This window comes from Ranitomeya imitator, chromosome 10, assembly GCF_032444005.1.
Source record: "Ranitomeya imitator isolate aRanImi1 chromosome 10, aRanImi1.pri, whole genome shotgun sequence".
Classification (NCBI taxonomy): domain Eukaryota; kingdom Metazoa; phylum Chordata; class Amphibia; order Anura; family Dendrobatidae; genus Ranitomeya; species Ranitomeya imitator.
In genome coordinates this window covers 87,118,761-87,145,804 of record NC_091291.1, presented here as the reverse complement: position 1 = coordinate 87,145,804, position 27,044 = coordinate 87,118,761, and the positions used below count along the sequence as shown (strand labels likewise).

The following is a 27,044-nucleotide window of genomic DNA, read 5'->3' as shown; positions in this document are numbered from 1 at the left end:
GCTCTCCAGCGACCAAACAGCGACGCTGCAGCGATCCGGATCGTTGTCGGTATCGCTGCAGCGTCGCTATGTGTGACGGTACCTTAAGTCCTTAGAGATAAGACCTAACTTGGCCTAGCCCAAGATGCTGTGTACTTGGCTGTCCTCACCGAGTCGGCTCATGTGAAGTTGAACAACGCATTAGGATGACTCTAGGGAGTCATCAACAACAGCTCCATAGTCACACTGCCCTATCCATTCTCTCCCTTAGGATCCACAGTTTCACTTCTACCCAGACTCTCCTTCGACTCCTCCCAACAGTCCACCAACCGCCAACCTTCCCCTTACACTCCAACTCCAGCCTCTCTCAGCTCCCCTCTAGTGGTCATATCACATATTACATGACAAGTCTCCAACAATACAGTAAACTGTGGTTAACCCTTACAGATGTGTCACTGACAGGACTGTTTCATGTAGATTTGATAAAAATCCCCCTTTTTCTACTGATAAAACAATGATTCTATAAAAACTATACTAAGCAGCTCCATAGGTGACACATTGCAGGAATCAAGGTTTCTGTCTTTACATTTTGCTGTTTTCAGATTAGGTGTCAAAAATGTGGTGACAGACCACTTTAAATATTATCTAATACTTGTACTTTGCTTCACTGGTGAGCACAGGATAACAGCATATATGAAAAAATCAAGCTTCCTCAATCATGTCGGCTTCACTATTATTGTTTTACAACCCGTGAGACACACGCCCATGGTCTCAAGCACCTTGCTTCTTGTGCAAAGAGTGCTGTGACCTTCAGTTACCAATAAAATGTCTCATATGTTTATCTTTGATGTATATTTTTTATTCTTTTCCCATAGTAGATAACACGGGGTTTGTTATTTCTTTATCTCAAAACGAAATTAACCTTCAGCTTCTTTTTTGTGGTCTACGTCAAAGTTGTATGTAGGACGCTAACCGCTCATAAAATCCCTAATCAGCAGGTTGGGAGCCAGAAAATAATTGTCCACACTAACAGCTAGGACAGGTTGCAGCCAGCTAGAAAAATAATTAAAAAAGAAGTCTCATTCTGTAAAAGAGGGCAGGGCAGGAATGTTCTCAGAGCTTCCTGGGTGTGGATCAGATTGTGTAACCTTAGCTGTCTCATCTCTTCATCATATCTCTTCTGCTGCGTTCATCATCATTGACAGGAATCAGGTTTCTTCTTAAGACTAGGTGTGAGTCACAGTCGGATATTTATCAGTACTTTCCTTGCTCTACCTGAGATCTTTAAGTATTTTACCAGGTTTAGCAGCACAAGGAGTCTACAATATTATCAAGGGTCGTCTACAATCCAGGTACCAAGACAATGGAAGATCAAGGTGTAAAGAGAGCCAACGGCTCCCATTCTGAAGATGGCAATGAAAGTTTCCAACAAGATTCTGCAAATTCAAGTATTGATGAAACTCCAGAGCTCTCAAGTAGCCCTGGATTAGACCAAGGAGGTGTGAAAACGACAATTTTGAAAGGTAGTCCTGGACCTTCAAGTATTAAATTTAATCGTCTGAATCTTTTTAGTGGATCTGATGCAAAAGCTCCTGGAAGTCCAGGTCACGACAGTACAGAAAATCGAAGGTCTGTTCGTGTAAGTGCAGGATCCAGTATAGATTCTGATGATGTTCTCTGCGATTCCTGCATCGACGACAAAAAGAAAGCTGTAAAGTCCTGTCTGGTTTGCCAGACTTCCTTCTGCGAAATTCACCTTAAACCCCATCTGGAAGGAGCTGCCTTTAGGGACCATAAGTTGTTGGAGCCCATTAGGGACTTTGAAGCCAGAAAATGTCAACTTCACAGCAAGACAATGGAGCTGTTTTGTCAAACAGACCAAACGTGCATCTGTTACCTGTGTATGTTTCAAGAACACAAGAATCACAATACCGTGACAGTGGAGGCCGAGAAATATGTAAAAGAGGTAAGAGTTGATTTGGGGGTTTATTCTCGGTTACTTCTGTATAATAGTCAGAATAAACTAAAGAGTTGACTGTAAATATTACAATCATAGTTGGGGGAACACCATCACGAAGTCTGGCAAATTTTGAGATGATTTCCATCATGGATGAATAACAATATTTTAAATAGTTTTGAAAAATTTGCTATCTTATAATATAGAAAAATGATTTTTCCACGATTGATACTTACCACAAATTGGTTGACTTCATTGCTGTTAGTGGAGAAAAAACGGTGAACGATCAGATATCCCTCTGAAATCCAAAGTTTTTTTTTTAAGTTTTCTAAAAATCCATTATATGTCCTTGAGGGACTACTACTCAGATTCCTCGGACTTCAAGATTCCAAATTCATCTATTTATCAAAGGAGAAAGCTTACAATCCCTTAGTAGCAACAGTTCAATCGACGTTAATTAGAGGGAATACATTTTAATTAAACCATATTTCTGAATTAATCTCTATTATAATTGCATTACACTGATAGCTACAGGTTTAGACTTACATTAACGCTAAATAGCCTCGAGATATTTGATATCATAACATTTATAAGACTCCAGACATGTTCTTTCCTCTGTTTATGATGATTTAATCATTATGATCGCGTTTTTCATTCTGTTTTAAATTAATTGGAAGCTTCTAGTCTATTGTTTTAATATTTCGTTCATTTAAATGGAATATATTGTTAAAAATAACATGTTAAAAATTGAAAAAAAAGCATTAAGAAATAATTACAGTTGTCAGAGTCATATGAGATTCCCCTTTCCTAATAACACAGTGAATTAATAGCTACGCAGACATTTTCCGGTCTATAATGATTAATCTTACAATAATGAATCCTATTCATTGTGCACATGGCTGATTTCACTCTTTATAGATCAAAAAGTGAAAGTTACAATTTGGAGGGGGGTAATTTTCTTTTTTGTGGGGGTAAAATGAGTAGATTTGAAAGTCGATAACATGGACCAGGGATCTTCCACTGCGGAATGCACAGTCTAGAAGTGGTTAAATACATATTCAGCAGTGGTCCTGTCTGAACACAACATAGACTGAGGGCGTCTCCTTTATTACGACATTTCATGAATGCCTATGTATAATAACTAAAATCTACGGCTGTTGTGCTGCCACACCCTGGGTGTGCCGGTGCATTATGCAGACAAGGCGCTTGCCTGTAGCTCAGTCCAGCACGTTAGCGGTTAGTTACGCACACTGACATTAGCTAGATCCCACCTACGGGAGGTGGTGGGTGATAACTCGCAGTTGCAATCTACAACCATTTTATCATTGCTTCCTTCCGTGAAGGCCTCAGGCATAAAAACTAGACGGATCCAGAAACATTGCAGCAAATCTAAGGTGGTGAAACACAGAAAAGGCACAAAATGGAGACACTCATCTAAAACTACATTTATAATATACAGGTTTAAAGGGATTGTCCACTAGACATGACCGAATATTTCGATATTCTGTTCGGATTACGATCGCCGTATTTGCAATGCTCACTGAACATAGCCAAACGCCATTGGAGTCAATGGGAGCGAATATGTTCGGAAACGATCATCAAACATAAATTCAACACGAATATGGCAAATTCAGCAATCATTTTCAGATGATATTCACTAATCTATATTGTCCACTGCTTTAAATAGTTACATTTAATGGGCCCAGGGTGTATTGAATAGAGAAAACCCGCCCAGACCAGAGCTGCTCCCTTTGCACATGTTACTGTGTCCCATGCCGGTCACCTGACATCAACCTCCAGAGGGGAACATCATGTGACCGTCAGAGCAAATCAGCACTTGCTGATCGCCTGCAGCCTTTACATTTCTTCCAAACAACAAGAAACACTTCTAATCAGCGGCAGCTGTCACATGATGCCTCCTGCCACATATTGGTGGCAGGAGACCAGTAGTGGACACAAGGCAAAGAAGCAGCACTGTTTTGGGAGATGTGCTTATTTTTTTATATTTCTTACACCAACCTGGAGACATCAAAGAGGTTATCTGGAACTTTAACAATGATAGATTGGCCTATCGGCTGTTCCCGGTGTTGGTGGTGACTTGAACAGCCCAGTTGACGTGCTGCACAAAACAGCTCCATTGACTGCATAATGGCCACGGCCAGGTGCTGCACATGAGCCCCCTATTCATATCAATAGGGGATAGATGTGCAGTACCAGGATGCGGCCACTATTCTGTTGAGTCGGCTGTGCAGTTCTGGCTTCCACCGCCACCAGGAACAGCTGATCATTGGAGGTGCTGGGTGTCACATCCCCACCGATCAGATATTGATGATCTATCCTAAGGATAGGCCATCAATGTTAATGTTCTGATCAAACCCTTTAAATTTAACTTTTATAGTAGAGGAGAATAGTTTTAACATGCTTAAAGGGAACCTTTCACCCCCAAAATTGACAGTGAGCTACGCCCACCGGCATCAGGTGCTTATCTACAGCATTCCGGAATGCTGTAGATAAGCCCCCGATGAATCCTGAAAGATGAGAAAAAGAGGTTAGATTATACTCACCTGGGCGGGTGGTCCGATCCGATGGGCGTTGCGTTCTTGTCCGGGGCCTCCCATCTTCATAGGATGACATCCTCTTCTTGTTTTCATGCTGCGGCTCCGGCACAGGCGTACTTTGTCTGCCCTGTTGAGGGCGGAGCAAGGTACTGCAGTGCGCAGGTGCTGGGCCTCTCCGACCTTTCCTGGCACCTGCGCACTGTAGTACTTTGCTCTGCCCTCAACAGGGCAGACAAAGTACTCCTGTGCCGGAGCCGCAGCATGAAAACAAGAAGAGGATGTCATCCTATGAAGATGGGAGGCCCCGGACCAGACCGCGACACCCATCAGACCGGACCGCAGCGGGACCGCCCCTGGGTGAGTATAATCGAACCTCTTTTTCTCATCTTTCAGGATACATTGGGGGCTTATTTACAGCATTACAGAATGTTGTAGATAAGCCCCTGATGCCGGTGGGCTTAGCTCATCTTCGATGTTGGGGGTGACAGGTTTACTTTAATTCTATGTGACAACTGTCCCTAGTTACAGAGGAATAATTTGAAGCTCCAATACAAAATCTTTAGCAATGCCCACTAATGGAAACCATAATTTGTAATTCGGATTTTCTCAGGTGGGGCTGAAGATTTAGCATCCTCAGGTTTCAGGCACTTGACCGCATGGTTGTTGGTTCAGCTTTAGGTTTCAATAATTAAACTCTGGAACATTTGCTCAAGCTCCTCAGGTGGATACAAATGTAAAAAGAGAGAGATAGAGGTACCTTTGTACTATTTACATAGCTAAGGGTAACGTTTGCCATGAGCATTGCAAAGTAATGCGGGTATATAGGGCTTCAAAGAGGTGTGCCTATTTAATAAGTGTGCATACAGAGATAGCTGTATTGCTGTCAATCAATTATTAAGACCGCCCACTGGACTGCTCAGACAAGAATGAGCAAACGCTTCAATGCATCAATGCATGAAATGATACTGGATCCAATTTATACTGAATTTTCTTCCACAAGTCTACACTGTATACAACAATCTGCTCGGCTTTCCTTCTCAACATCAAATTGCCTACAGATTGTAAAGGATTTCCAAGCTGAAAGCTTCCCTTCAGTAAAGTTCTACAGGATACTAAAGGGGTTGCCCCTTATTATCATCTTAATCACCTTCATATCATGCTCCATATAAATTAAAAACAGTCCATATCCACCTTCTGTGTTGGCGCCATTACTCTGTTGTCTTTCCTGGTTGCATCCAATCAGTGTCCGCTGATTGTCTGCAGTGGTCATTGACATAACAACGAGAGACTGCACCCACAGAGCAGGAATGTCTCCTCTCTGGGTGGTGAGTAAGGACTGCTTTTAATTTTTACGGTCCATTTAAGTGATAAAAGGGACCCGGCCATGTTGTACATGCAGTCTAATATGTGAACAGCAGGGCACAGAAAAGAAGAAGCTGATTGATATACAGTATGTTTGCTGGAAAAGATTAAGTATAACTGGTCTTTTATTTATTCAAATCCCTGGTGCTTGTATACAGGTGAGTCCGGCGACTACTAGTCATTGCATGCATAGTGCTGCAGAGAAGACTGTCAATCACTGACTAGGACCGCCCACTGGACTCATGCATACAAAGATCAGGGATGTCAATGAATAAAGTGCATGTTTTACTGAATTAAAAAATAAAAAAAGTATATCAGCTCCCTTTACTCTATACCATCTTGCCTGCGGATCAATTACCTTTTCCAACGAGCCAGGTTACCTTTAAGAAGAGCTTGTACTTCAATGGATAACCCTTTAAAATGTAGTTAAAATGAGAGGCCGTCATTTTCTTTGGCCAATAACCCAGTTGCTTTTCTCCATGGCATTTAATGCATTGCTGAGCATTACGCTATTGTCTGCATACCTGCATTGTTGGGAATGTCCCCATGGTGCTAAAGGTCATTGAATCATAGAATAACAGGTTCAGGGACATTCATGTTCACACATTATCCTGTACAGTCAGGTGAATCTTACTGTTCCTGATACGCATTCTCAGCGGGGAAGGATTTTTTTGTGCTGCCATTAAAGTGAAAGCCTCGCAATGATCTCCATTGGAAGGTGTTATTATGGAATTCAGCAATATTCATGACTCAGTTCTGACCTTTGACGTTATAATTTTAGATTTCTATGTCAGGAGCGCATAATCTGACATACATCATGGCAGCCGATTTGTACATTAAATATATTGACAGCCAACGATCCTTGTAGAAAGTGACAGCGTTCTACATTTCCAGCATATTTGCACCTTATTATTACATTGCTCAAATTTGCAAATGAAGATATTCTGATTATAGCATTAGAAAAAAAGGTAACTTATATAATTCTATACTGTAATCCTTCATCGCTCCATTCCCTGAGTAAGTTGCACCGCCTAGCTTCAGATACTTGACACCGCACGACATGTTACACAAAGTACAAATACATCATTCCTCCTATCCTCTTCATATTGCCTTCTTTTAACCTTAGCATTGTTAGGCTGTGTTCACACTGTGCTTTCTGCAGTGCATTCCCATGATTCCATCTAAATTTCCATATTCACAGGATTCAGAGAGGCCCCAACAAGGCCATATCTGCAATGACATGAACAATGGACAGTTTCTGAGCTTGTTTGCTTGTTCAGTGTGAACAAGGGCCTTAGCAGCAATACACAAGGTGCTTAAAGGGGTATATTTCCATATTCAAGATCCTATTCCAATATGTAATAGGTGTAATAATATTAATAATAATATTAGCAAATACCGTATATACTCGTGTATAAGCTGAGATTTTCAGCACTTTTTTTGTTCTGAAAACGCCCCCCTCGGCTTATACACGAGTCATTGTCCAGAAAGCCAGCGGGGGAGGGGGAGCGGTGGAGCAGCAGCAGGAGCCGGTGGCTGTGACATCATACTCACCTTCCTTGCGCTGTTGCTGAACATCCCTGCATCACCGTCCCTGCATCTCTGTTGTCCCGGCACGTCAGCGGTTCCTGTGCTCAGCAGTCACATGGTACCGCTCGTTAAGGTAATGAATATGCATGCATCTCCACTCCCATAAGCATGGAGCGCATATTCATTACCTTAATGAGCGGTACCATGTAACCGCTCAGCACAGGAAGATTAGCCACGCTGGGACAACGGAGATGCAGGGACATGCAGTGACCGCGCGAGGAGGGTGAGTATGACTGGGGAGGTTGCCGAGCCATGCATACAAGGGGGAGGATGGGGGGAAGATGCCGAGCCATGCATGCAAGAAGGAGGATGGGGGGAAGACGCCGAGCCATGCATACAAGGGTGAGGATGGGAGAGGACACTCAGCCATGCATACAAGGGGGAGGACGCCGAGTTATGCATAAAAGGGGAGGACAGAGGAGTACGCCAAGCCATGCATACAACTAGGAGACCGGGGGAGCCATGCATACAACAGAGGGAGCCACACACAGCAGGACAGCAATGGGGGGAGCCACCTACAGTACCAGGACAGGGGGGAGGCACACATAGCAGGACAGGGATGAGGGGACAAAGCATATCCGGCTTATACACCAGTCAATAAGCTTACCCAGTTTTCTGTGGCAAAATTAGGTGCCTCGGCTTGAACTCGGGTCGGGTTATACTCGAGTATATGCGGTACTTCCAATCAGAAAAATAGTAGAGTTTTTCTGATTATGTCGTTTTCCTCATGTGCAGGCATTGCAGGACCATAGGTATCCATGGTTATGACTACTGATATAGTGACAGTTAGTTAGCTGGTTGCTAGTGCTCGTAACCATGGATACCTAAGGTCCTGCAATACCTGCACATGAGGAAAGAGACATAACAAATCAGAAAAACTATACTACATTTCTAATTTGCTACTACTATTATTATTACACCTACACACATGGTCAAAATTGTTGGTACCCTAATGTGACAAAAAGGCATGTTAAAACAAGGTGTGTCCACTCTCTAGCATCACAGGTGTCTACAATCTTGGAATCAGTGAGTGGCCTGTATATAGGGCTACAGATACTCACTGTTCTGTTTGCTGACACGGTGTGTATCACACTCAACATGGACCAGAGGAAGCGAAGGAAAGAGTTGTCTCAGGAGATTAGAAAGAAAATTATAGACAAACATGTTAAAGGTAAAAGTTATAAGATCATCTCCAAGCCGCTTGATGTTCTTGAGACTACAGTTACACATGTTATTCAGAAATGTAAGATCCATGGAACTGTAGCCAACTTCCCTGGACGTGGCCACAGGAGGAAAATTGATGACAAATCAAAGAGACGGATAATACGAATGGTAACAAAAGAACACAGAAAAACTTCTAAACAGATTAAAGGTGAACGTCAAGCTCAAGGATCATCAGTGTCAGATCGCACCATCCACCATTGTATGAGTCAAAGTGGACTTCATGGGAGATGACCAAGGAGGACACCATTGTTGAAAAAAAAATCATAAAAAAGCCAGACTGGAATTTGCCAAACTACATGTTGACAAGCCACAAAGCTTCTGGGAGAATGTCCTATGGACAGATGAGACAAAAATGGAACTTTTTGGAAAGGCACATTAGCTCTATGTTCAGAAAACAGAAAAATGAAGCATATCAAGAAAAGAACACTGTCCCTACTGTGAAACATGGAGGAGGCTCTGTTATGTTCTGTGCCTGCTCTGCTGCATCTGGCCCAGAGTGTCTAGAATCTGTGCAGGTACAATTGCATCTCCAGACTATCAAGGGATTCTAGAGAGAAATGTGCTGCCCAGTGTCAGAAAGCTTGGTCTCAGTCACAGGGCATGGGTATTGCAACAGGATAATGACCCAAAACACTCAGCTAAAAACACCCAAGAATGGCTAAGAGGAAAACACTGGACTATTCTGAAGTGGCCTTCTATGAGCCTTGACCTAAATCCTATTGAACATCTTGGGAAAGAGCTGAAACATCCGTCTGGAAAAGGCAACCTTCAAACACAAGACAATTGGAGCATTTTTGTCTTGGGGAGTGGGCCAAAATACCTGTCGAGAGGTGCAAAAGTCTCACTGACGTTTCATTGCAGTGATTGCCTCAAAAGGTTGTGCAACAAAATATTAAGTTAAGGGTACCATCATTTCTGCCCAGGCCTATTTCATGAGTTTTATTTTGTTTTTTAAATTCTGTGGAAGCATGGTTGAAAAGCAATGTCTGACTTTAATTTGTTGATTTTCATAGATTTTTTTATTTTTTATTACTTTTGTCAGATTCAATTTATTTCGGTGACCATTATGGGTGTTTCTGTCATTAAATGAGGGATACCAACAATTTTGACTACGTGTGTGCTACATATTGGGATAGGATCTTGCAGATGGGAATACCCCTTTAAGGCTAGGCACAGATGAGTGAAAATTCTCTCATTCGAGAGAATCAGTTGGATTATGCTAATCACACTCTGATCAAACTCTGTCAGTCTGTAGAAATCGGACTGCTCTCATATATCATCTGAGTGCAATCCTGCGGCTTCCAGTGACTCATTGACTAGCATGGCCGAGAGCACTCTGAATATCGGATCAGTCTAGGGTATGCTTCAATTGGGTGAATCAAAAATTGGTTGCATGCACGGCTCCATAGAATAACATTGGTCAGAGTAAGATCCAATGTTTAGTCAAATTGCACTCGGACTGAAAATACGGCCATGTGCATGAGCCCTAATGGTGGTTCTCATATGTAACGGGTATACTGGATATTCACATTCTATTTTAGACAGTGGCCCCACATCTTTCACAATCTCTGTGTAGTCAATGAATGGGATTTTTCATAGCTTACTTCTTAAAGATAAAAATGTGTCCTTCTCATCGGATGGTGACATAGAGGCATGGATTATTATTTCACTTGTATCAGAGGCTTCCACTGTAACAAGGTTCCTGTTCAATGATTAAAAACAGAGATGGATTGATACACAACATATACTATAAATGTTTGTTCTATAGAATGAATATGTTTTATTAAAGCCCATTAAAGATTTATTTTTAACATTGTCAGCTATCACCCATCCACAGAATAGGTGGTACTTTGCTGATTGCCAGCCATCTGACCCACTAAAAACAGGGCTCTAAAATGAGCATCGTGGAATCCCGCTGCATGCTCACCACCGGTCCACTCATTCTCAATGTGACTGCCAAAGATACCTAAGTACCGCCCTTAGTTTTCTCGGTCAGTCCATAGACAATGAACGGGGTGATGGTGTGCACTTGTGACCTTCATTCCCTAGTCTTATTTTAAAACCTTGCTCTTGGATTCAATGATAAGACCCCCAAGAACTATCATCTACCCTGTTGATATATGATAGATAGGTTCAATGTTGAAAATAACCCTTAGAAGCGGTGTTGAAGTTGTAGAAACCTGTCACCTATCGACAGGATTGGGACCCCGGTGTGTATATACTTGATTGCAGCTCCATTCACTCACTTATGGGACTGCCATATTCAATTCTGTCCCATAGTCCATAGGGAATGCATGAAGTGGTGGTCAAGCGTTCGCTGCACCATTCTAATGAGGTTAAAAGCACCCATTATGCAATAAGTGGGGGTTGCTACAGCCAACCTGCCACCAATCTTAAATTTATCACCTATTCATGGATGCTAACTAGTGATGAGCGAATATACTCGTTACTCGAGATTTCTTGAGCATGCTCGGGGGTCCTCCGAGTATTTTTTAGTGCTCGGAGATTTAGTTTTTCTTGCCGCAGCTGAATGATTTATATCTCTTTGCCAGCTTGATTACATGTGGGGATTCCCTAGCAACCAGGCAACCCCCACATTTACTTACGCTGGCTACTAGCTGTAAATCATTCAGCTGCGGCAAGAAAACCGAAATCTCTGAGCACTAAAAAATACTCGGAGGACACCCGAGCATGCTCGAGAAATCTCGAGTAACGAGTATATTCGCTCATCACTAGTGCTAACTTTTATATCGTCGATTATTGATTTGAGGCTGCAATCACATTGCATGCTAGAGATCTTTTCCTATAAATGTCTTTTATTTGTAAAAGAAGACATCGTGGAAGTCAGCCTTAGGCGGCATTCACACAACATTTGTGGGTCATGGTCCGAGCACTACCCTGATTCATGGACTGTACACAGGTGTCCTGACCCGAACTTAAAGCACCACTTCAGTGGTGTTTTTTTCAGTGCCGGAATGTTTCTTCTTACCTCAGGTACCTGACCCTAGTCGAATACTCACCCTCTGGCATCTTCACCTTTTTTTGGTGCCACTCCAATCCCATCTTGTGACCACAACTTCCAAAAGTCAGAAGTTACGTCACGACGAGCACTCAATGCAAATCTATGAGAGCCAGAATGAAGCTCTATAGACCTGCACTGAAGAGCGGCCTCTGGCTTGCTCCATGAAATACTGGAGTGATCCGTCAGATCACAAACTGCTGGAGACCGACTAGAGAGACGCCGATAGAAGGTGAACATTGCAGCAGGTCAGTATAAAGGCAGGGATCTTAGATTCAAAGCACCACTCCAAAGGTAAAATAAAAAAAGAAGTGGGGCCTTAACAATCTCATATGTCCTTGAGGCTGTCAGGTTTGGGTCAGGAAACCCATAGCTGGTCTATGAAGCATGGTCCTTGCTCGGACCGTGAGACATTAATGTGTAGACTTTTTTTTCTCTGTGACCTACACCGTTCTCGGCGCAGTTTCCTTCTGCTGGAGTCTGGGCCATGCACCCCGGTCGCCAGTTTGGCATACTGGAGGGTCTATCACCAAAATGTCCTTCAGCTTTAGTACCTGAGTCAGGAGCAGATTGTTCCAGCCCTGTCCCTTTAGGCTAATCCAACACGGCATGTTCGTGTTTCTTAACAGTGCACCACACACCTCTAAGAGAAAAGGTTTTGGGTGGGGAATCTAGGCAGATCAAATAGAAAGTTAGCTCTTACTCCCTCATCCCAAATATATACATATAAACCCTTTAACAAGCAATAAACCACCGGCTCACACGCGGCTATAAATTTGCGTTTCTATTCTGTGCATGTACAATTTGTCGTAGGATTTAAAATCTAAAAAGAGAAGTTGTTTCTGTCATCTCAGAAAACTCTGACAGTTTATCTTTTCTTATCTGGGCAATAATTGCTTATAAAATTCTCGGGAAGAGCTCTGCGAGCGAGTGTCTTCATAACTACAGTACAAAAGGTCATTAGTAACAGAAGCAAATGAGTATACAAACCATAAAATATACATGCCGCGTCGTCTTGTGTGAGGAGAACTGAGATTTAGATGAGAAAATGTAATTTACTGGGTAGAAAAATAAAACTGTATCATCAACGTTAATAGTTTATTCATGCAGTAAGGAAATTTGGCTTATAAAAGGGTGATCAAATTATTCTAAGTATATTAAAACCGTATCAAATAGAAAGAGGAAATCCAATTATTTAAAATGAAATGTTCATAAAATGTAAATAATATTTGTAAATCATTTGCCTAGAATTCTGCTTAATTCCTATAAACAAAGCGCAGTGCATTGTAGGAGTGCGGTAATTAAAGGGAATCTGTCACCTCATTTTTCGCATATAAGCTGCGGCCACTGCCATTAGGGGCTTATATACAGCATTCTATAATGCTGAAGATTAGGCCCCGCTGTAACCTGAAAGATAAGAAAAACAAGCTAGATTTTGCTCACCTAGGGACGGTCCGGTGCGGTCCAGGTCCGATGGGCATCGCAGGTCCGGGTCCACGCCTCCCATCTTCATGCGATGATGTCCTCTTCCTTGCTTCTGTCGTGGCTCATGCGCAGGCGTAATTCTCTGCCCTGCTGAGGGCAGATTGAAGTACTGCAGTGCGCAGGTGCCGGGAAAGCTCAGAGAGGCCCAGCGCCTGCGCACTGCAGTACTTTACTCTGCCCTCAACAGGGCAAATCAGTACACCTGCGCAAGAGCCACAACACGAAGCAAGGAGGATGACGACATCATATGAAGATGGGAGGCGCCGGACCCGGACCTGCGACACCCTTCGGACCCGGACTGCACCGTACCGCCCCTGAGTGAGTATAATCTAACTTGTTGGGGCTTATCTACAGCATTACAGAAGTGTCTACTGAAGTGAAGGAATTGCTCCCTCTTGTTCTGTTAGTGGGGCCACATAGTAAAGCAATAAAACATAATCTATCCAGTCAGTCCGTAAAGTGGTAGCCCGAAACTAAATTTGACTTTACTCTTAAATCCCTATCTATTTATTTTCACAATGTAATATTTCATTAAAAAGTGACATCAAGTTTTTGAGCGATGCTGGTCTCTGCTCACTTGTTCTCTTTTTACAATGCACACTGACAGTGCACTCTGTTGCCAGCTCGTCACTCCTGAGCAGAGCACTGTCACTGTGCACTGAGGACAGTGCACAGTGACAAGATCCTACTGAGGATACATTGGAATTGATATCCAACACATGTTCAGCAGAGGAGGGACTAGCCCAGCGACTTAAATGGACGTCACTGATGACGCTTCACTTCAGGGTGGTGCAGAGGCTGCAACAGTGACCTCAACCTCTGCCTCCTGATGACTTCTTGTTTGACTATCCCAGCATGCACTAGGGTTCTCAAATGAAGCGTCATCACACAAAAGAAAGAAAAAAATAAAGCAGTTAGGTAGAATAGTGAGGGAAGGATAGGGACTTTTTAATTAACGTAAATTAGAAAAATGAATTTAATTATTATATTAAATAGAGATTTAGGATTAAAATAAAATTTAGTTTTAGACTACACCTTTATCTGTCTTAGGTTGTGTCTGTTTAATGGCCAGTGTGGACATGCTCCTATTTTACATGCATTCGAACAAATACACCAGTTCATTTTTTTAGTTAAGCGCAGATAAAGGTGTGCCCACCAGGTACCACTCATTGAGTTTGGAGCTCTAAAATCACACCCTTCATAATATCACAAAATTCGATGAAATTTAGTACATAATACTACATCCTAAAAACAAAACAAAAATATAATCTTACAACTAATGGTAATGGGCATATCTTCATTATTACAGATAACTTTTCTTTCTTTGCGGGGATTTAGGTAAACTTTAATAAAATATTGATAAAAGCCGAGAAGAGCCGGGATTATAAACCAATTACATTCATGGGCTGAAATATATTCAACCTAATATAATACTAATTTAGGAGTCTAGCGTCTCTGGAAAGAATGGCTTTCACCTTTTCAAGGAGAACTTTGATAGGTCAATTAAATCAATGAAGTTGTGAGATTGTGTACACATTTGCTTCCAGTAATGGCGTTAAGCCAATAGCGTGCAAGAGACTGAAGCTGGGATTGCTTCCCACAGTAAAAGGTTTATCCTTGGCAGGCGTTTAGGTCCTTCAAAGCAATTTAAAATGCAAATGAAGATGCTAAAAGCTAATTAAGAAAACAATTAAGTGTGGTGGAAGAGTTTTGGATGGAATTGTGAACAGGAATTTCAAACAATTTGCATAATGGTTTGAACAATATCTTAACTATGGTGCAAATAACACCGGTCAAACAACTGAACACATACAGGTACATATTACATAGATCAATAAGAACTTTTTGGACTTTTTTTATGCAATTGTCACCATTATACACTGAATGTTCAGACTCCTTGTAGAGTATCACGTTGGGCAGGACGGTCGCGAGATCTTTGAGCATCTTATTCTCTAGAGGATTTTAGGAACATATATTATGTTTTTAAATACAGAGCTAAAAAAGTGTAAGTTATTATTGGTTAGTAACTGGTTAGTGATTATTGGTTAGTAGTATGACTGCGGCTATTATAAGCATCATTTTCCCGGCAAGCCTTGGCATGTCTATGCATTATTGGAAAAGCCTATTCATTTGAATGGGAAATCCTTAATTTATCCTGTCTTTGAATGGAAGGCAAATAGAACACTTATGACCAATTGACATGAGCTGACAAGCGCCGATCAGCTTCATCTATTGTCATTTATTGGCCTGTTTAGATATAGAAGAGAAGGAGCGATCCAGCTTCCATTCTTGGTAATAATATAAATTACTTTTATTGTAATTCCTTAAAATGCATACAATCTAAAACATGAATTTTTACTCAAACATTTTACGCAAACAATTTACTCAAACATTTTTGCCTCAAAACAAGAGTATGAGGGTTGGGAGAGAACATCATATAAAACCAAACGCATTTCAAATGCAAGCAGCGTTCTTAAACTTGGTCTTTAAGAATGGAGCTTGCATTCATATATTGTTTTATATGATGTTCTCTTCCTACCCTAAACGCATCCACGCTATTAAGTGTGTATGCATTTTATGAAATTACAATAAAAGGATTGGAATCTGGATCGCTCTTTACTCTTCAATATACTACTTGGACACTATGTAGTAGTGTGACTACAGGCTTCCTCTGTTTTTGGACTAGTCTACAAACATGAGCTAGTTATTTTTCTTGTTTTTTTTGCCTGTTTAGATATGCCAACCCAATATTTAGGAGGACAGAATGATCATTAATATTATTCGTTCCATGCCCATAGAATATCACAGTTATTGACAGCACTTCTCCAATTTAAACAGAACTATGTGATGTCGAGAATGATGATTTTACCAAATACTCAACGGACTTGTGTTTTGCTAATTCCATCAGATTTTTACCTTAATGTTTCCACAAGCCCATCTTATAAATGCTTGTTCACCATTATTGGCTCTTCAAGCTGAACCCTTTTATTACTCTTGGTTTCACCGATAGATCACAGATAATTGTCGTCAGTTATCGGTTTTGGGACACCAGGTGCACAATTGTTTTGACATGATACATAATGCCCTTGTACACATTACATTAATTCGGTCCATGCCCAACGATTATAACAAGACTGATTATTGGGAGACATCTGACTTTCCCCGAAAGATGTCGGTAACAATTGGGTGTGTTGAATTTTAAGATCCAAGCCCTTTGTTCATACACTACATAAGCTATCACCAAAGGTGTCTAACAGTGGTCTACTCCACTTATAATTGTCATATACCATGAACCTAATAAACTATTGTGTAAAGGAATAATATCATGTTCTGGCATTGGCCACATGTCAACGCCAGTCAAAATAGCTCCCAAAAGTGATCAGAGTGCTTGATTTACTGGCAGCCTGGGATGGAATGGTGCAACGACTTATCAGTGTAATCTGGGTGCAGAGACATTAAACTATATCACTATATTCACAACTTTATAACTAAACTCACAATCTGATCCAGCAAATAATTCTACTAATAAGGATGATACGACTTTGTAAATTCTGCCATGCATAAAGTGTTATCTGCAGGATAATGACCTGGTGATTATACAATGTGGCTAATGCTTCATGTTCCTTCTATTAAAGACAGAACTGTCTGAAATCCAGGAGCAGCTTCACCTCCAGTTACTTGAAGTAGATGATGAAGTGGAGAAATGGCACAAGGAGAAAGATCGTATAAGGGTAAGAAAACTGTCATCATTATTTTGAAGCTTTGATTTTGCATTTTATTCACCCATAGTCTTGAAAGCTTTGTCACCCATTCTAAGACTCGCCTAAGTACAAAGTGAACAGCAGATAGATGGTGTTTTATTAGCTCTGTAAGCTGGTGACAGCACTTGATAAATCTTGCTAGGACATTCTAACACATCTGTAAGAATGTATTTGGATCTTTAAAGACTTTACTTTTTGCTGGTGAACCTGATTGCTCCTACATGACAAAAGTTTTATACAGAATTTTGGGTGATGTCAGGCTGAATCAATTGTATTCTGGTTAAGGCAAAAGAGCCAAGAATCAATGACAATACAGAGAGTATATGTTTTTCCTTCTATTGTGGACAACTTTTAACAAAGATTAATATCTATTAGTGATGAGCGAGTTGTGCTCGTTACTCAGGATTTACAAGCATGCTCAGGTGTTCTCCTAGTATTTTGGGCGTGCTCGTATATAATGTTTGCGTCCCCGCAGCTGCATGATTTGTGGCTGTTAGACAACCTGAACATGTGTGGATTCCCTAACAAACAGGCAATCCCTGCATGTATTCAGGTTTTCATTTGATTGATCGTTCATGTGCTTGAATGTGGACAGGAGAGTAAACCACTTTCAGACATCTTTGACAGTGTATTATCTTTCCTGGGATTTGGCATAATCAGGTGGCCCCTGTACACGTTAGATCAGGGTTCCCCAACTCCAGGCCTCGAGGGCCGCCAACAGTGCAGGTTTTCAGGATTTCTTTAGTATTGCATCGGTGGTAATGTGATCATCTGCACAGGTGATGATTCCAACCCCTGTGCAATACTAAGGAAATCCTGAAAACCTGCACTGTTGGCGGCCCTCGAGGCCTGGAGTTGGGGAACACTGCATTAGATGGTTTGACCTGGCAGGTTCGGTAAACTTTAATCTAATGTGAATGGTGTCCTTCAGATTTCATTGATCCTAATTCTAGATAATTCGAGATAATTACAATTTTGAGCAATCTAGTATGAAATAAACTATGCGCTCTCGGCAAACTTAAAGGTCTCAGGTTATTAAATTGCTTTAAATAGATAAATAGAATGAAAATAAGCAAGCTTGCAATTGACTTGCATGGTCTATCTGCTATCAATCTCCTGCATGGAGAGCTTTTATTTTCCATAGAGTACAGCTGGTTTGCATGGAGCTTCGCCTCTAGTGCCTGCCCAGATCCTGGCCAAGAGTGCACAGTAGTTACATTGCAGGAGAGACGTTAACTCCTTATATCCCACCCAACTTTCTTCAGCTCAACTTCTATCTTTACCATCTCAGCTCCTGACACGCTGCTGTTATAAGTTTTGCAAAATAACCAGCCCCATGCACCCCTCCCCAATGCTACCTTCTGAGCAGTTATCCGAATTGTGGCTCTAAACTACCTGAGCCCTGTGCTTGTTCAAATTCCATGTTATCTCTATATCTAAATATAGTGATAGCAGTGTAGACTTGGGTGTGTTACAGCAGAACATGTGCTGAGCTTTATAGTTCTACTAATACTACAGCTCTGCTACTCACCAGAACTGTCACTCAAGGAAGAAAACACATCCTGCAAGAAACCAGGAAGTGAGGAGACTGGATAGCTGTGTGCTGCTCAAGAGACTGTTTGAGAATAACCTTTTATGTAGATTTTCTTATGTGTTGAAGAATATCTCCTTTGAACTATTCTAACTTTCCCCCGCATTTCTATCATTGTCAGAAGTTTCTGCACAATATTTAGAGCTCTCAAGTGTAAGACCTTGTATGTGGCATTTATACAATTATGGGGTGCACATTTTTCACTTAGGTGTCACACTTCCTGAATGTGAATAACGCTTCAACTATTTTTTGCTAGAAAGCTGCAGGCGCACACCTGCCTTAATAGCATGCATGTATGGATGTTCAAGATAAATTGCAAAAAAGGAAACATTTTTGTATGTCTTAAGTGTGAAAAAAGCCAAGATGAAAGTGTTTGCCTGGCCAACATTCTTCATAAGTGATTGATGACTACAGATTAGTAGTGAGGCAATAGTACAGTGGCTTTCATAAGATGCTTTTCTGTCCCCCAGCCTGTCTTTATAGCAGATTGATGCCATGTAGCGCCTGTTCTTTGTGATAATGACATAAATGCCCTGGTGTTTGTCAGCTGGATGGTGTGTTATAGAACTTTTCTGATAGTGTCATAATGTCCAAAAGTGTAGAAGATATTTGTAGGAGATTATGGGGAAATTTTCTTACATAAAAAAGAAAAATACATTTAGTTATTCTAATTATTCATCAGTCTTTGTATAATTATGAATTTCGTTAATGTGTTCCATTACCTTATCTTGCTATCTTTTCTCTCTAACGCCCTGCTGAAAGTTCTGTATGCCCTGCCTTGTTCATGCACTTACAGTAGCTGCTTTGATCTGCGGGTCCAGAAAATACTACATACTCCAATGTGATCTAACCTGCCCTCCTTTGCCATGATCAGACACTATTCGCAAACATTCTCCCTGCCTGATCATGTGGGAAAGGAATAGAGAAGCTCGGATTGTGGTACAGCTATTTGGGAGACCTGTAGTTCAAAACAGCTACACCAAGTGCTTGAGCAAGGCAGGTCAAACAGCCCTTTTAGCATGGAGTTTGAGAAAAAAGAAGGCACAAAAAGGTCACGGGGTACGTTACAAAATTTTTGTAATTGTAATATTTACATTAAAATAGAAAGTTTAGTTACTCTTTAAGCAACTTTCTTCTTTCTTACTACTTAAAAAAAAATAGGGGGTGCTTGCAATAGTAGAGTTCCCCATTAAATGCACTATACTTTACACTAACCATAGTGACGTGCTGGGGTACCCTTTCTGTTCCCACTCACTGTGATTGGCTGCTGTGGTCAGCAAGCTTAGTTTTTCAATTGAACCATTTTGAAAAATGAGGCCCACAATTTATAACATGCCTACATCAATATAAAAATGAATGCCTGGAACTTCTGCGACAACAACAAAGTGGGAACAAGGTGGTTTCTATTCCCCAGCATTTAAAGAAGACCTGGATATATCGCCAAAATTCAAGAAAATTGATCACTACTATATAAATGCTCTATGGTGAGCTCTTTCAGGCCGAGCTGTGAGATCTCGAGTCATCTAGCAACTTTTCACCATAGCAGACAACTTTTGTTGAGCATTCCGATACTGCAAGTATCGGGTATCGGCCGATACTTGCTGTATTGGAATTCCGATACCGAGTTCCGATATTTTTATGATATCGGAAATCGGTATTGGAGTGTGCGGTGCATATGGTTCCAAGGGTCTGGAGGAGAGGAAACTCTCCTTCAGGCCCTGGGATCCATATTAATGTAAAAAATAAAGAATAAAAAATATGGATATACTCACCCCTCCGAAGAACCCTGGCTGTCACCGCTGCAAGCGTCCGCCTCCGTTCCTGAGAATGTAGTGAGTGAAGGACCTTCGATGACATCGCGGTCAGGTGACCGGTCACGTGAGCGGTCGTCATCGAAGGTCCTTCACGCTCTGCAATTCTCAGGAACAGAGGGCGGACGCTTGCAGCGGTGACAGCCAGGGTCCTTTGGAGGGGTGAGTATAGCCATATTTTTTATTTTTATTCTTTATTTTTTACATTAATATGGATCCCAGGGCCTGAAGGAGAGTTTCCTCACCTTTACATCCTGGGAACCATCGAGGATACATTCCGATATTTGTGTCCCATTGACTTGTATTGGTATCGGGTATCGGTATCGGCGAGATCCGATATTTTGCCGGTATCGGCCGATACCATCCGATACCGATACTTTCAAATAACGGAAGGTATCGCTCAACACTACAGACAACATTTGAAAACCATTTTGCAGGGAATACGTTATTTACATAGCCACATCCCTTACAGACAACTTGTAGCCAATGAATACCCCATTCCACTTTTTGGGTGTGCCTCTGAGAGCTGGGTATCGGTGTCACATCAATAAACAGTTGGGTGATTCCTGCATTCCAGGAGACTCCCTAAGACGTTCTCGTTGCCCATAAGATTTGACAGGTGTTCTACAAATACTTGGTTTCCCCATTTTCTGGGAGCTTTGGGGATATTTCAAGAGAATTTACAAGAATACTTTACACTGAACACTACCAAAGATGGAGAGGGTTCCCTTGTGGGGAAGTTTGGACCCACGCTGGTTCATTTGTATAATATTCTTTCCACTTACTGTATATGGCAATTTATTTTACTAGGGCTTCTAAAATAAAACAGTCTTATACGAAAACAACCAACATGGGATGGTGATAGTATAAAACTTCTTTGCTAATTATCATTTGTTCTAAACAAAATTACTTCTATAGGAAGCGGAAAGTGAATTCCTCTTAAATATGAAGTAATAGATGTCCTGTATCTAGGACAAGCAGATATATACTTTTCTTTATGGTCTCTGATATGCTTTTAAAGGTATCATAAATCGTCTCACTTTACAAGATGCGCAGTCACGAAGTCTGACTGCGCGTTACAACAGATTGCACATAGACATCACATTGACCCAATCGATTGCTTGATTCACTTCACATAAATCATGTTCCATATGGGCCATATGGGAACAATTGAAACATGCATCATCACATATCATCCCATGGACCAGAGAGGAGTGCTTCGAATTAGGGCCAATGACAACATATGGTGCATTGCCGACGTCTGGCGTACATTGCTCCAAGTGAGCGAAAACATCTACTTTATTATGATGGGACCAGCAAATACGGAGAATGGTCAATGGTCAGCAAAGTCCACACAGGTGGGCCTTTATGTGCAGAGTAGACAAATGTTCTTCATCTTGACAAAGCCCAGTAATAAATCCAAAAGTATCTATTTTTATACTTGGCAGAAAAAATTGCTTTCTGATATTCTATCACCTGGTTTGGATGCTGACTGCTCGAATTTTTACCAAGTGGGATTCCTTGGTTTTGGACATTGTGTACCTCTGAAGAAGGAGTCCCATTTCCAAATGTTCTTTCTCTGTCTTTATTGGTTCGTCCATCAACAAACCACCAAGGAGGTCAAAACTGCACCTTTACCTGTAATCATAGCTATAGATCTATATACAACAGTTAGGGTACCGTCACACAGTGGCATTTTGATCGCTACGACGGCACGATCCGTGACGCTCCAGCATCGTAACAATATCGCTCCAGCGTCGTAAACTGCTGTCACACTTTACAATGTACGACGCTGGAGCGATAATTTCATGACGTATGTGCGATGTAGAAGCCGTTGGTTACTATGCGCACATCGTATACAATATCGTGCACACCTTTGTTACACCATGCGATCATGCCGCCACAGCGGGACACTAGACGACGAAAGAAAGTTTCAAACGATCTGCTACGACGTACGATTCTCAGCGGGGTCCCTGATCGCAGGAGCGTGTCAGACACAGCGATATCCCTGGAACGTCACGGATATATCGCTGGAACGTCACGAATCATGCCGTCGTAGCGATCAAAATGCCACTGTGTGACGGTACCCTTACCTTATCCACACTGTGGACTTCGCATGTATAGCTGCTGTTTAGCCGTGTGTCCTGTGTGATAAAGGCTATAGGTTGGGCACAGACTATCGTTCCCACCTGTAGAAAATGTACATAAATTTGCACCACAGCCATTTACTAAAAAATTACTGCTTAGAACCACAGGAAAAAAAAAAAAAAAAAAAAAATATATATATATATATATATAATATTTTTGACGTTAGTAAATATAGGTTTCTGGTGGTTATAGTGAAGAAAGTTTGTAAAATGTTAATAATGACTGTATTAATTTATTATACTATTGCATTCACCGTTAAGCACCTTAATATACTGTGACTTTTTCTTCTTCCCGTACTTCCACACTCTGCTAAAATCACTTAAATGTAATGTTTTTTCTCCATTATCTGTGGCTGGCCATGATGCTAATCCTTGTGTTCACTGCTGGTGGCTTTATTCTGATTATTCGTTATTATCTTCATGATCACATGAGTGATCTGCCTGTTTCCACTGCTGTTCAGTTCCGTCCGTGTTTTTACCTTTTCTTCCCTCCGCACTGTATTTCTTCTAACAAAAGCCTTGGCACTTCTATGAATGGGTCTCTTGACTAGAGGGCGTCACGCGGTGCCGCTTATCTGGATTAGCCGCTGTTCGGATGCTGCTGACAATAGTTTTGTCTACCTTCAATGACAGTTAAAATAATATTCTACAGAGGTTTATTGTATCTGTTTGGAGCAGTCCTATGTGGTACACTTTATAATGAGTAACATCTGAACGCCGAGTTCTTTTTGAGTATATGGGGACGTTTGATTTCCAGTTACACCCTCCGCTTCCAGTACTGTCTCATGCACATGCACGCACACGACCATATTACGTCACTGTGCCGGAGCCTTATCATTATTTCACAGGGCTGGAATGAATCATAGGAGAGACTTTCCTACTCTCCCAGGACAGGATCTTTCTCTGCCCCTGTGCTCTATGAGTGCGTTCTGGGCATTTTTAGGATATGCAAAAATTTTATTAGAAATTTTTAATCTCATCTAAATATTCCATTATTTGTGTTCCTTTAGCTCTTTTGACATTGATAAAAATAGCTTAAAGGGGTTGTCCTGGAGTTTAACATTGATGGGCTATCCTTAGGATAGGCCATCAATTTCTGATGGGTGAGGGTGCGACACCTGGCACCCCCGTCGATCAACTGTTCCTGGTGTCATCCTGAATGAATTAGTTACAGCTCCATCAACTGTATAGTGGCCATGGCTGGGTACTGCACATCTGCCACCTATTCAAATAAATATGGGGTAAATGTGCAGTAGCCATCCACAGCCACTATTTTGTCCATAACTAAGCAGTCCCAACAACCACTGCCACCAGGAACAGCTAATTTTGGAGCTGCCGAGTGTTGCACCCCCACCAATCAGACATTGATGACCCAAAAGGGAGTGCTAAGCTGGTGTAAGGAGACTTAAAGGCCATGCAATGTTTTGCTGGAAATTTTAATATGTAAATAGCCCCTTCAGAGAAGAAGAGGTCTTGAACTTTAGCGACACCTATTTGGAGATAGCAATCCTAATCTGTTACCTATCGTTACCATATGACTTAGGATAAGATGCCAAACCAGACATTCCATTTGAAGATAGATGTTTTCAGATGTTCCCCCCTCATCAATGATAAACATGATCTGATTTGCCTGGGTGAGAGGCCTCTGACATGGTTTCTAAGATGTAATGTTTCTCCTTATGGAGAGTGTCAGGAGAATGTAAGGAGGCTTATAGGCCATGTAGGTCTTCTCTGGGAATTTATATATGGAAATATCCTCTTCACATAGGCAGAAGACTAGAACTCTAATGTCACTTACTGAGGTATCAATCCTAAAAGACAAAATTAACCCGTTAATGAGACTTAGGATAAGAATAGTCCCCAATAGATAGCACTAGAGTTATTTTCCTTGTCCTCTCAGAAGAGGCTATTTGCATTTTTAAACTCCCAGTGTATCTGTGCATGGACTGTAAGTCTCCTTACGCTGAATTATCACTCTCCTCAATGAGAAATTTTCCTCTTTTAATCCCATGACAGATGCCTCAACCAGTTTAATCAGATCTCTTGTTTTGCCCTGATGAGGGGTTAATTAACCCCCTAAAATGTGCCTGCAAATGGAGTGGTTTGGGCTTCTTATCCTCAGTCATGTGGCAAGGCTATATAAAGTGTAAATATGGAGTTCAGGTCTTCTTCCTTTCTGAAGAGGCTATTTTCATATGTCGCCTTAGTGGCACATTCAGAGGAAATAATTGCCCCCATTATCACTGGCGAATCTAGATGCAATAGGCGGCAGAGTATTGAGCAGTCTTATTACGTGCTGTGTAATTAAAGGTAATGCTTTGCAAACAAACATATCATTAGGTCATCCCACTCATTTTACAAGCCTTACTGGGACTATCCCAGAGTTGGTGCAACACTATACAAGTCTTGCCCTGGTTTTCGGGACACATGATGAAATTATCTGCTCTCTAACCAGTCTCAAAATTCTGAGATTGCTAGTGCACAACATAGAGATGAGGATAAGGTAATGGAATATAATTATTTGAGGAATTCTAGGACATAACCTAGATATAGAAAGACATAATTGAGTACAATGACTGGAAATCTTAAGATACATGATGTCTCTGTTAAGGAAGTATGCCAACGCTAGTGTTAGGATTAGTGATGAGCGAGTGTACTTGTTGCTCGGGTTTTCCTGAGCATGCTCGGGTGGTCTCCGAGTATTTGTGACTGCTCAGAGATTAAGTTTTCATCGCCTCAGCATCATGATTTACAGCTGATAGACAGCTTGATTACATGTGGGGATTCCCTAGCAACCAAGCAACACATGTACTCAGGCTGGCTAGTAGCTGTAAATCATCCAGCTGCGTTAACAAAAACTAAGTATCTGAGCAGCCACAAATACTCGGAGACCACCCGAGCGTGCTCAGGAAAACCCGAGCAACGAGTACACTCGCTCCTCACTAGTTAGGATACATAGTGATTCATGGAAAGCTTTTCATTTTTCCACTTCATGTAATATGATGTTTGTTATATATTGGAAAAAACAGAAATATATCATAGTTTAAATGTATCACATGATCCTACCAAAATCTTGAGAACATAGCATAAGCAGGAATTAAAATTAAAACATAACTTTTAATGTATAACCAAATAAAGGAATATATTAAATAAACTGTCACCCCAAAAAAAAGTGTATCGATAAAAAAGTACCAAAAAAGTTTCCAGGTCCCAATGAGTTTCTTTGCAAGCAGGATCATCAGGGGACTAGCTTGCATGGGAGATAAGGTGCTTCAGTGCTACAAATAGAGCTGCCACCCTCTATACTATACTGCAGACAAGGAAATAGGGAGAGTGCAGGGCATGTTATACCTTAGGGGTAGATGTGGACTGTCCTTGTAAGGGCAGGAGCTCGGGGATTGAGATTTATTCATAGCCCTCCAGGGACTGACAGGGAATTGTCTCCTGATGCTGTGGCTTGGAGGATTTCTCCACCTAAGCGAATCGGGGCTCCACCTTAAGGTACCGTCACACTAAGCGATGCTGCAGCGATACCGACAATGATCCGGATCGCTGCAGCGTCGCTGTTTGGTCACTGGAGAGCTGTCACACAGACCGCTCTCCAGCGACCAACTATGCCGGTAACCAGGGTAAACATCGGGACGTCACCGCTGTGCTTTCCGGCCGCTGTGCTTACACAGGGCAGAGAAGCACAGTGCCGAGGGACAGACAGCGGAAGGTAAGTATGTAGTGTTTGTTTTTTTTTTTTACTTTTACGCTGGTAACCAGGGTAAACATCGGGTTACTAAGCGCGGCCCTGCGCTTAGTTACCCGATGTTTACCCTGGTTACCAGCAAAGACATCGCTGAATCGGCGTCACACGCCGATTCAGCGATGTCAGCAGGAAGTCCAGCGACGAAATAAAGTCCTGGACTTTCTGCAGCGACCAGCGACATCACAGCAGGATCCTGATCCCTGCTGCGTGTCAAACTGAACGATATCGCTAGCCAGGACCCTGCAACGTCACGGATTGCTAGCGATATCGTTTAGTGTGACGGTACCTTTACCTATCCTCAGCAATTCTTGAGATTGTTCCTATATTACTTTTGTGTACATGTCTTTTCCAATTGATCTCACCCCTCCCTTTGCTTTGTGATAACTGCTAATATTAATGCAACCAAGGCTATCTGTTTATCTGTATTGGCACTTGATAAATGCTTCTTCTACAGGCATTATCACCCTTTAATCAGGTACCTTGGATTGAGTGATAGGACACTGGACCACTGCCAGCATCTGCACAAAAATCTTGTATAAGTACTAAATTTTTTATGGCACGTCCCCTGACAGGGTATACCCAGTAGTACTTTTTTATCGATACACTTTTTTTTGGGGTGACAGTTTATTTAATATATTCCTTTATTTGGTTATACATTAAAAGTTATGTTTTAATTTTAATTCTTGTTATATATTGGAAAAGTATTATTTGAAATTATTTGGCAAGAAGGCCGCATTGAAAAACATTTTACTTTTTAAAATACGAGTTTTGTTTTAAAGGAATGCAGAAACTTTTCCAAGCATTTG

At 41.4% G+C, this 27,044-nt stretch overlaps 1 protein-coding gene across 2 annotated transcripts in view; it reads left to right on the top strand.

Annotated features, from left to right (window-relative positions):
- Positions 1–1,108: 1,108 nt before the first annotated feature.
- TRIM29 (tripartite motif containing 29) overlaps positions 1,109–27,044 on the top strand; it is an 85,999-nt gene continuing 60,063 nt past the window's right edge. The window contains exons 1-2 of one of the 2 annotated variants that reach the window (XM_069742826.1): positions 1,109–1,945; positions 16,810–16,905. In XM_069742826.1, coding sequence (XP_069598927.1) covers positions 1,343–1,945; positions 16,810–16,905 — 699 coding nt within the window. In that variant the 5' untranslated portion in view covers positions 1,109–1,342. The remainder of the gene's footprint in view (positions 1,946–16,809; positions 16,906–27,044) is intronic. The other variant, XM_069742825.1, reaches the window with a different exon arrangement.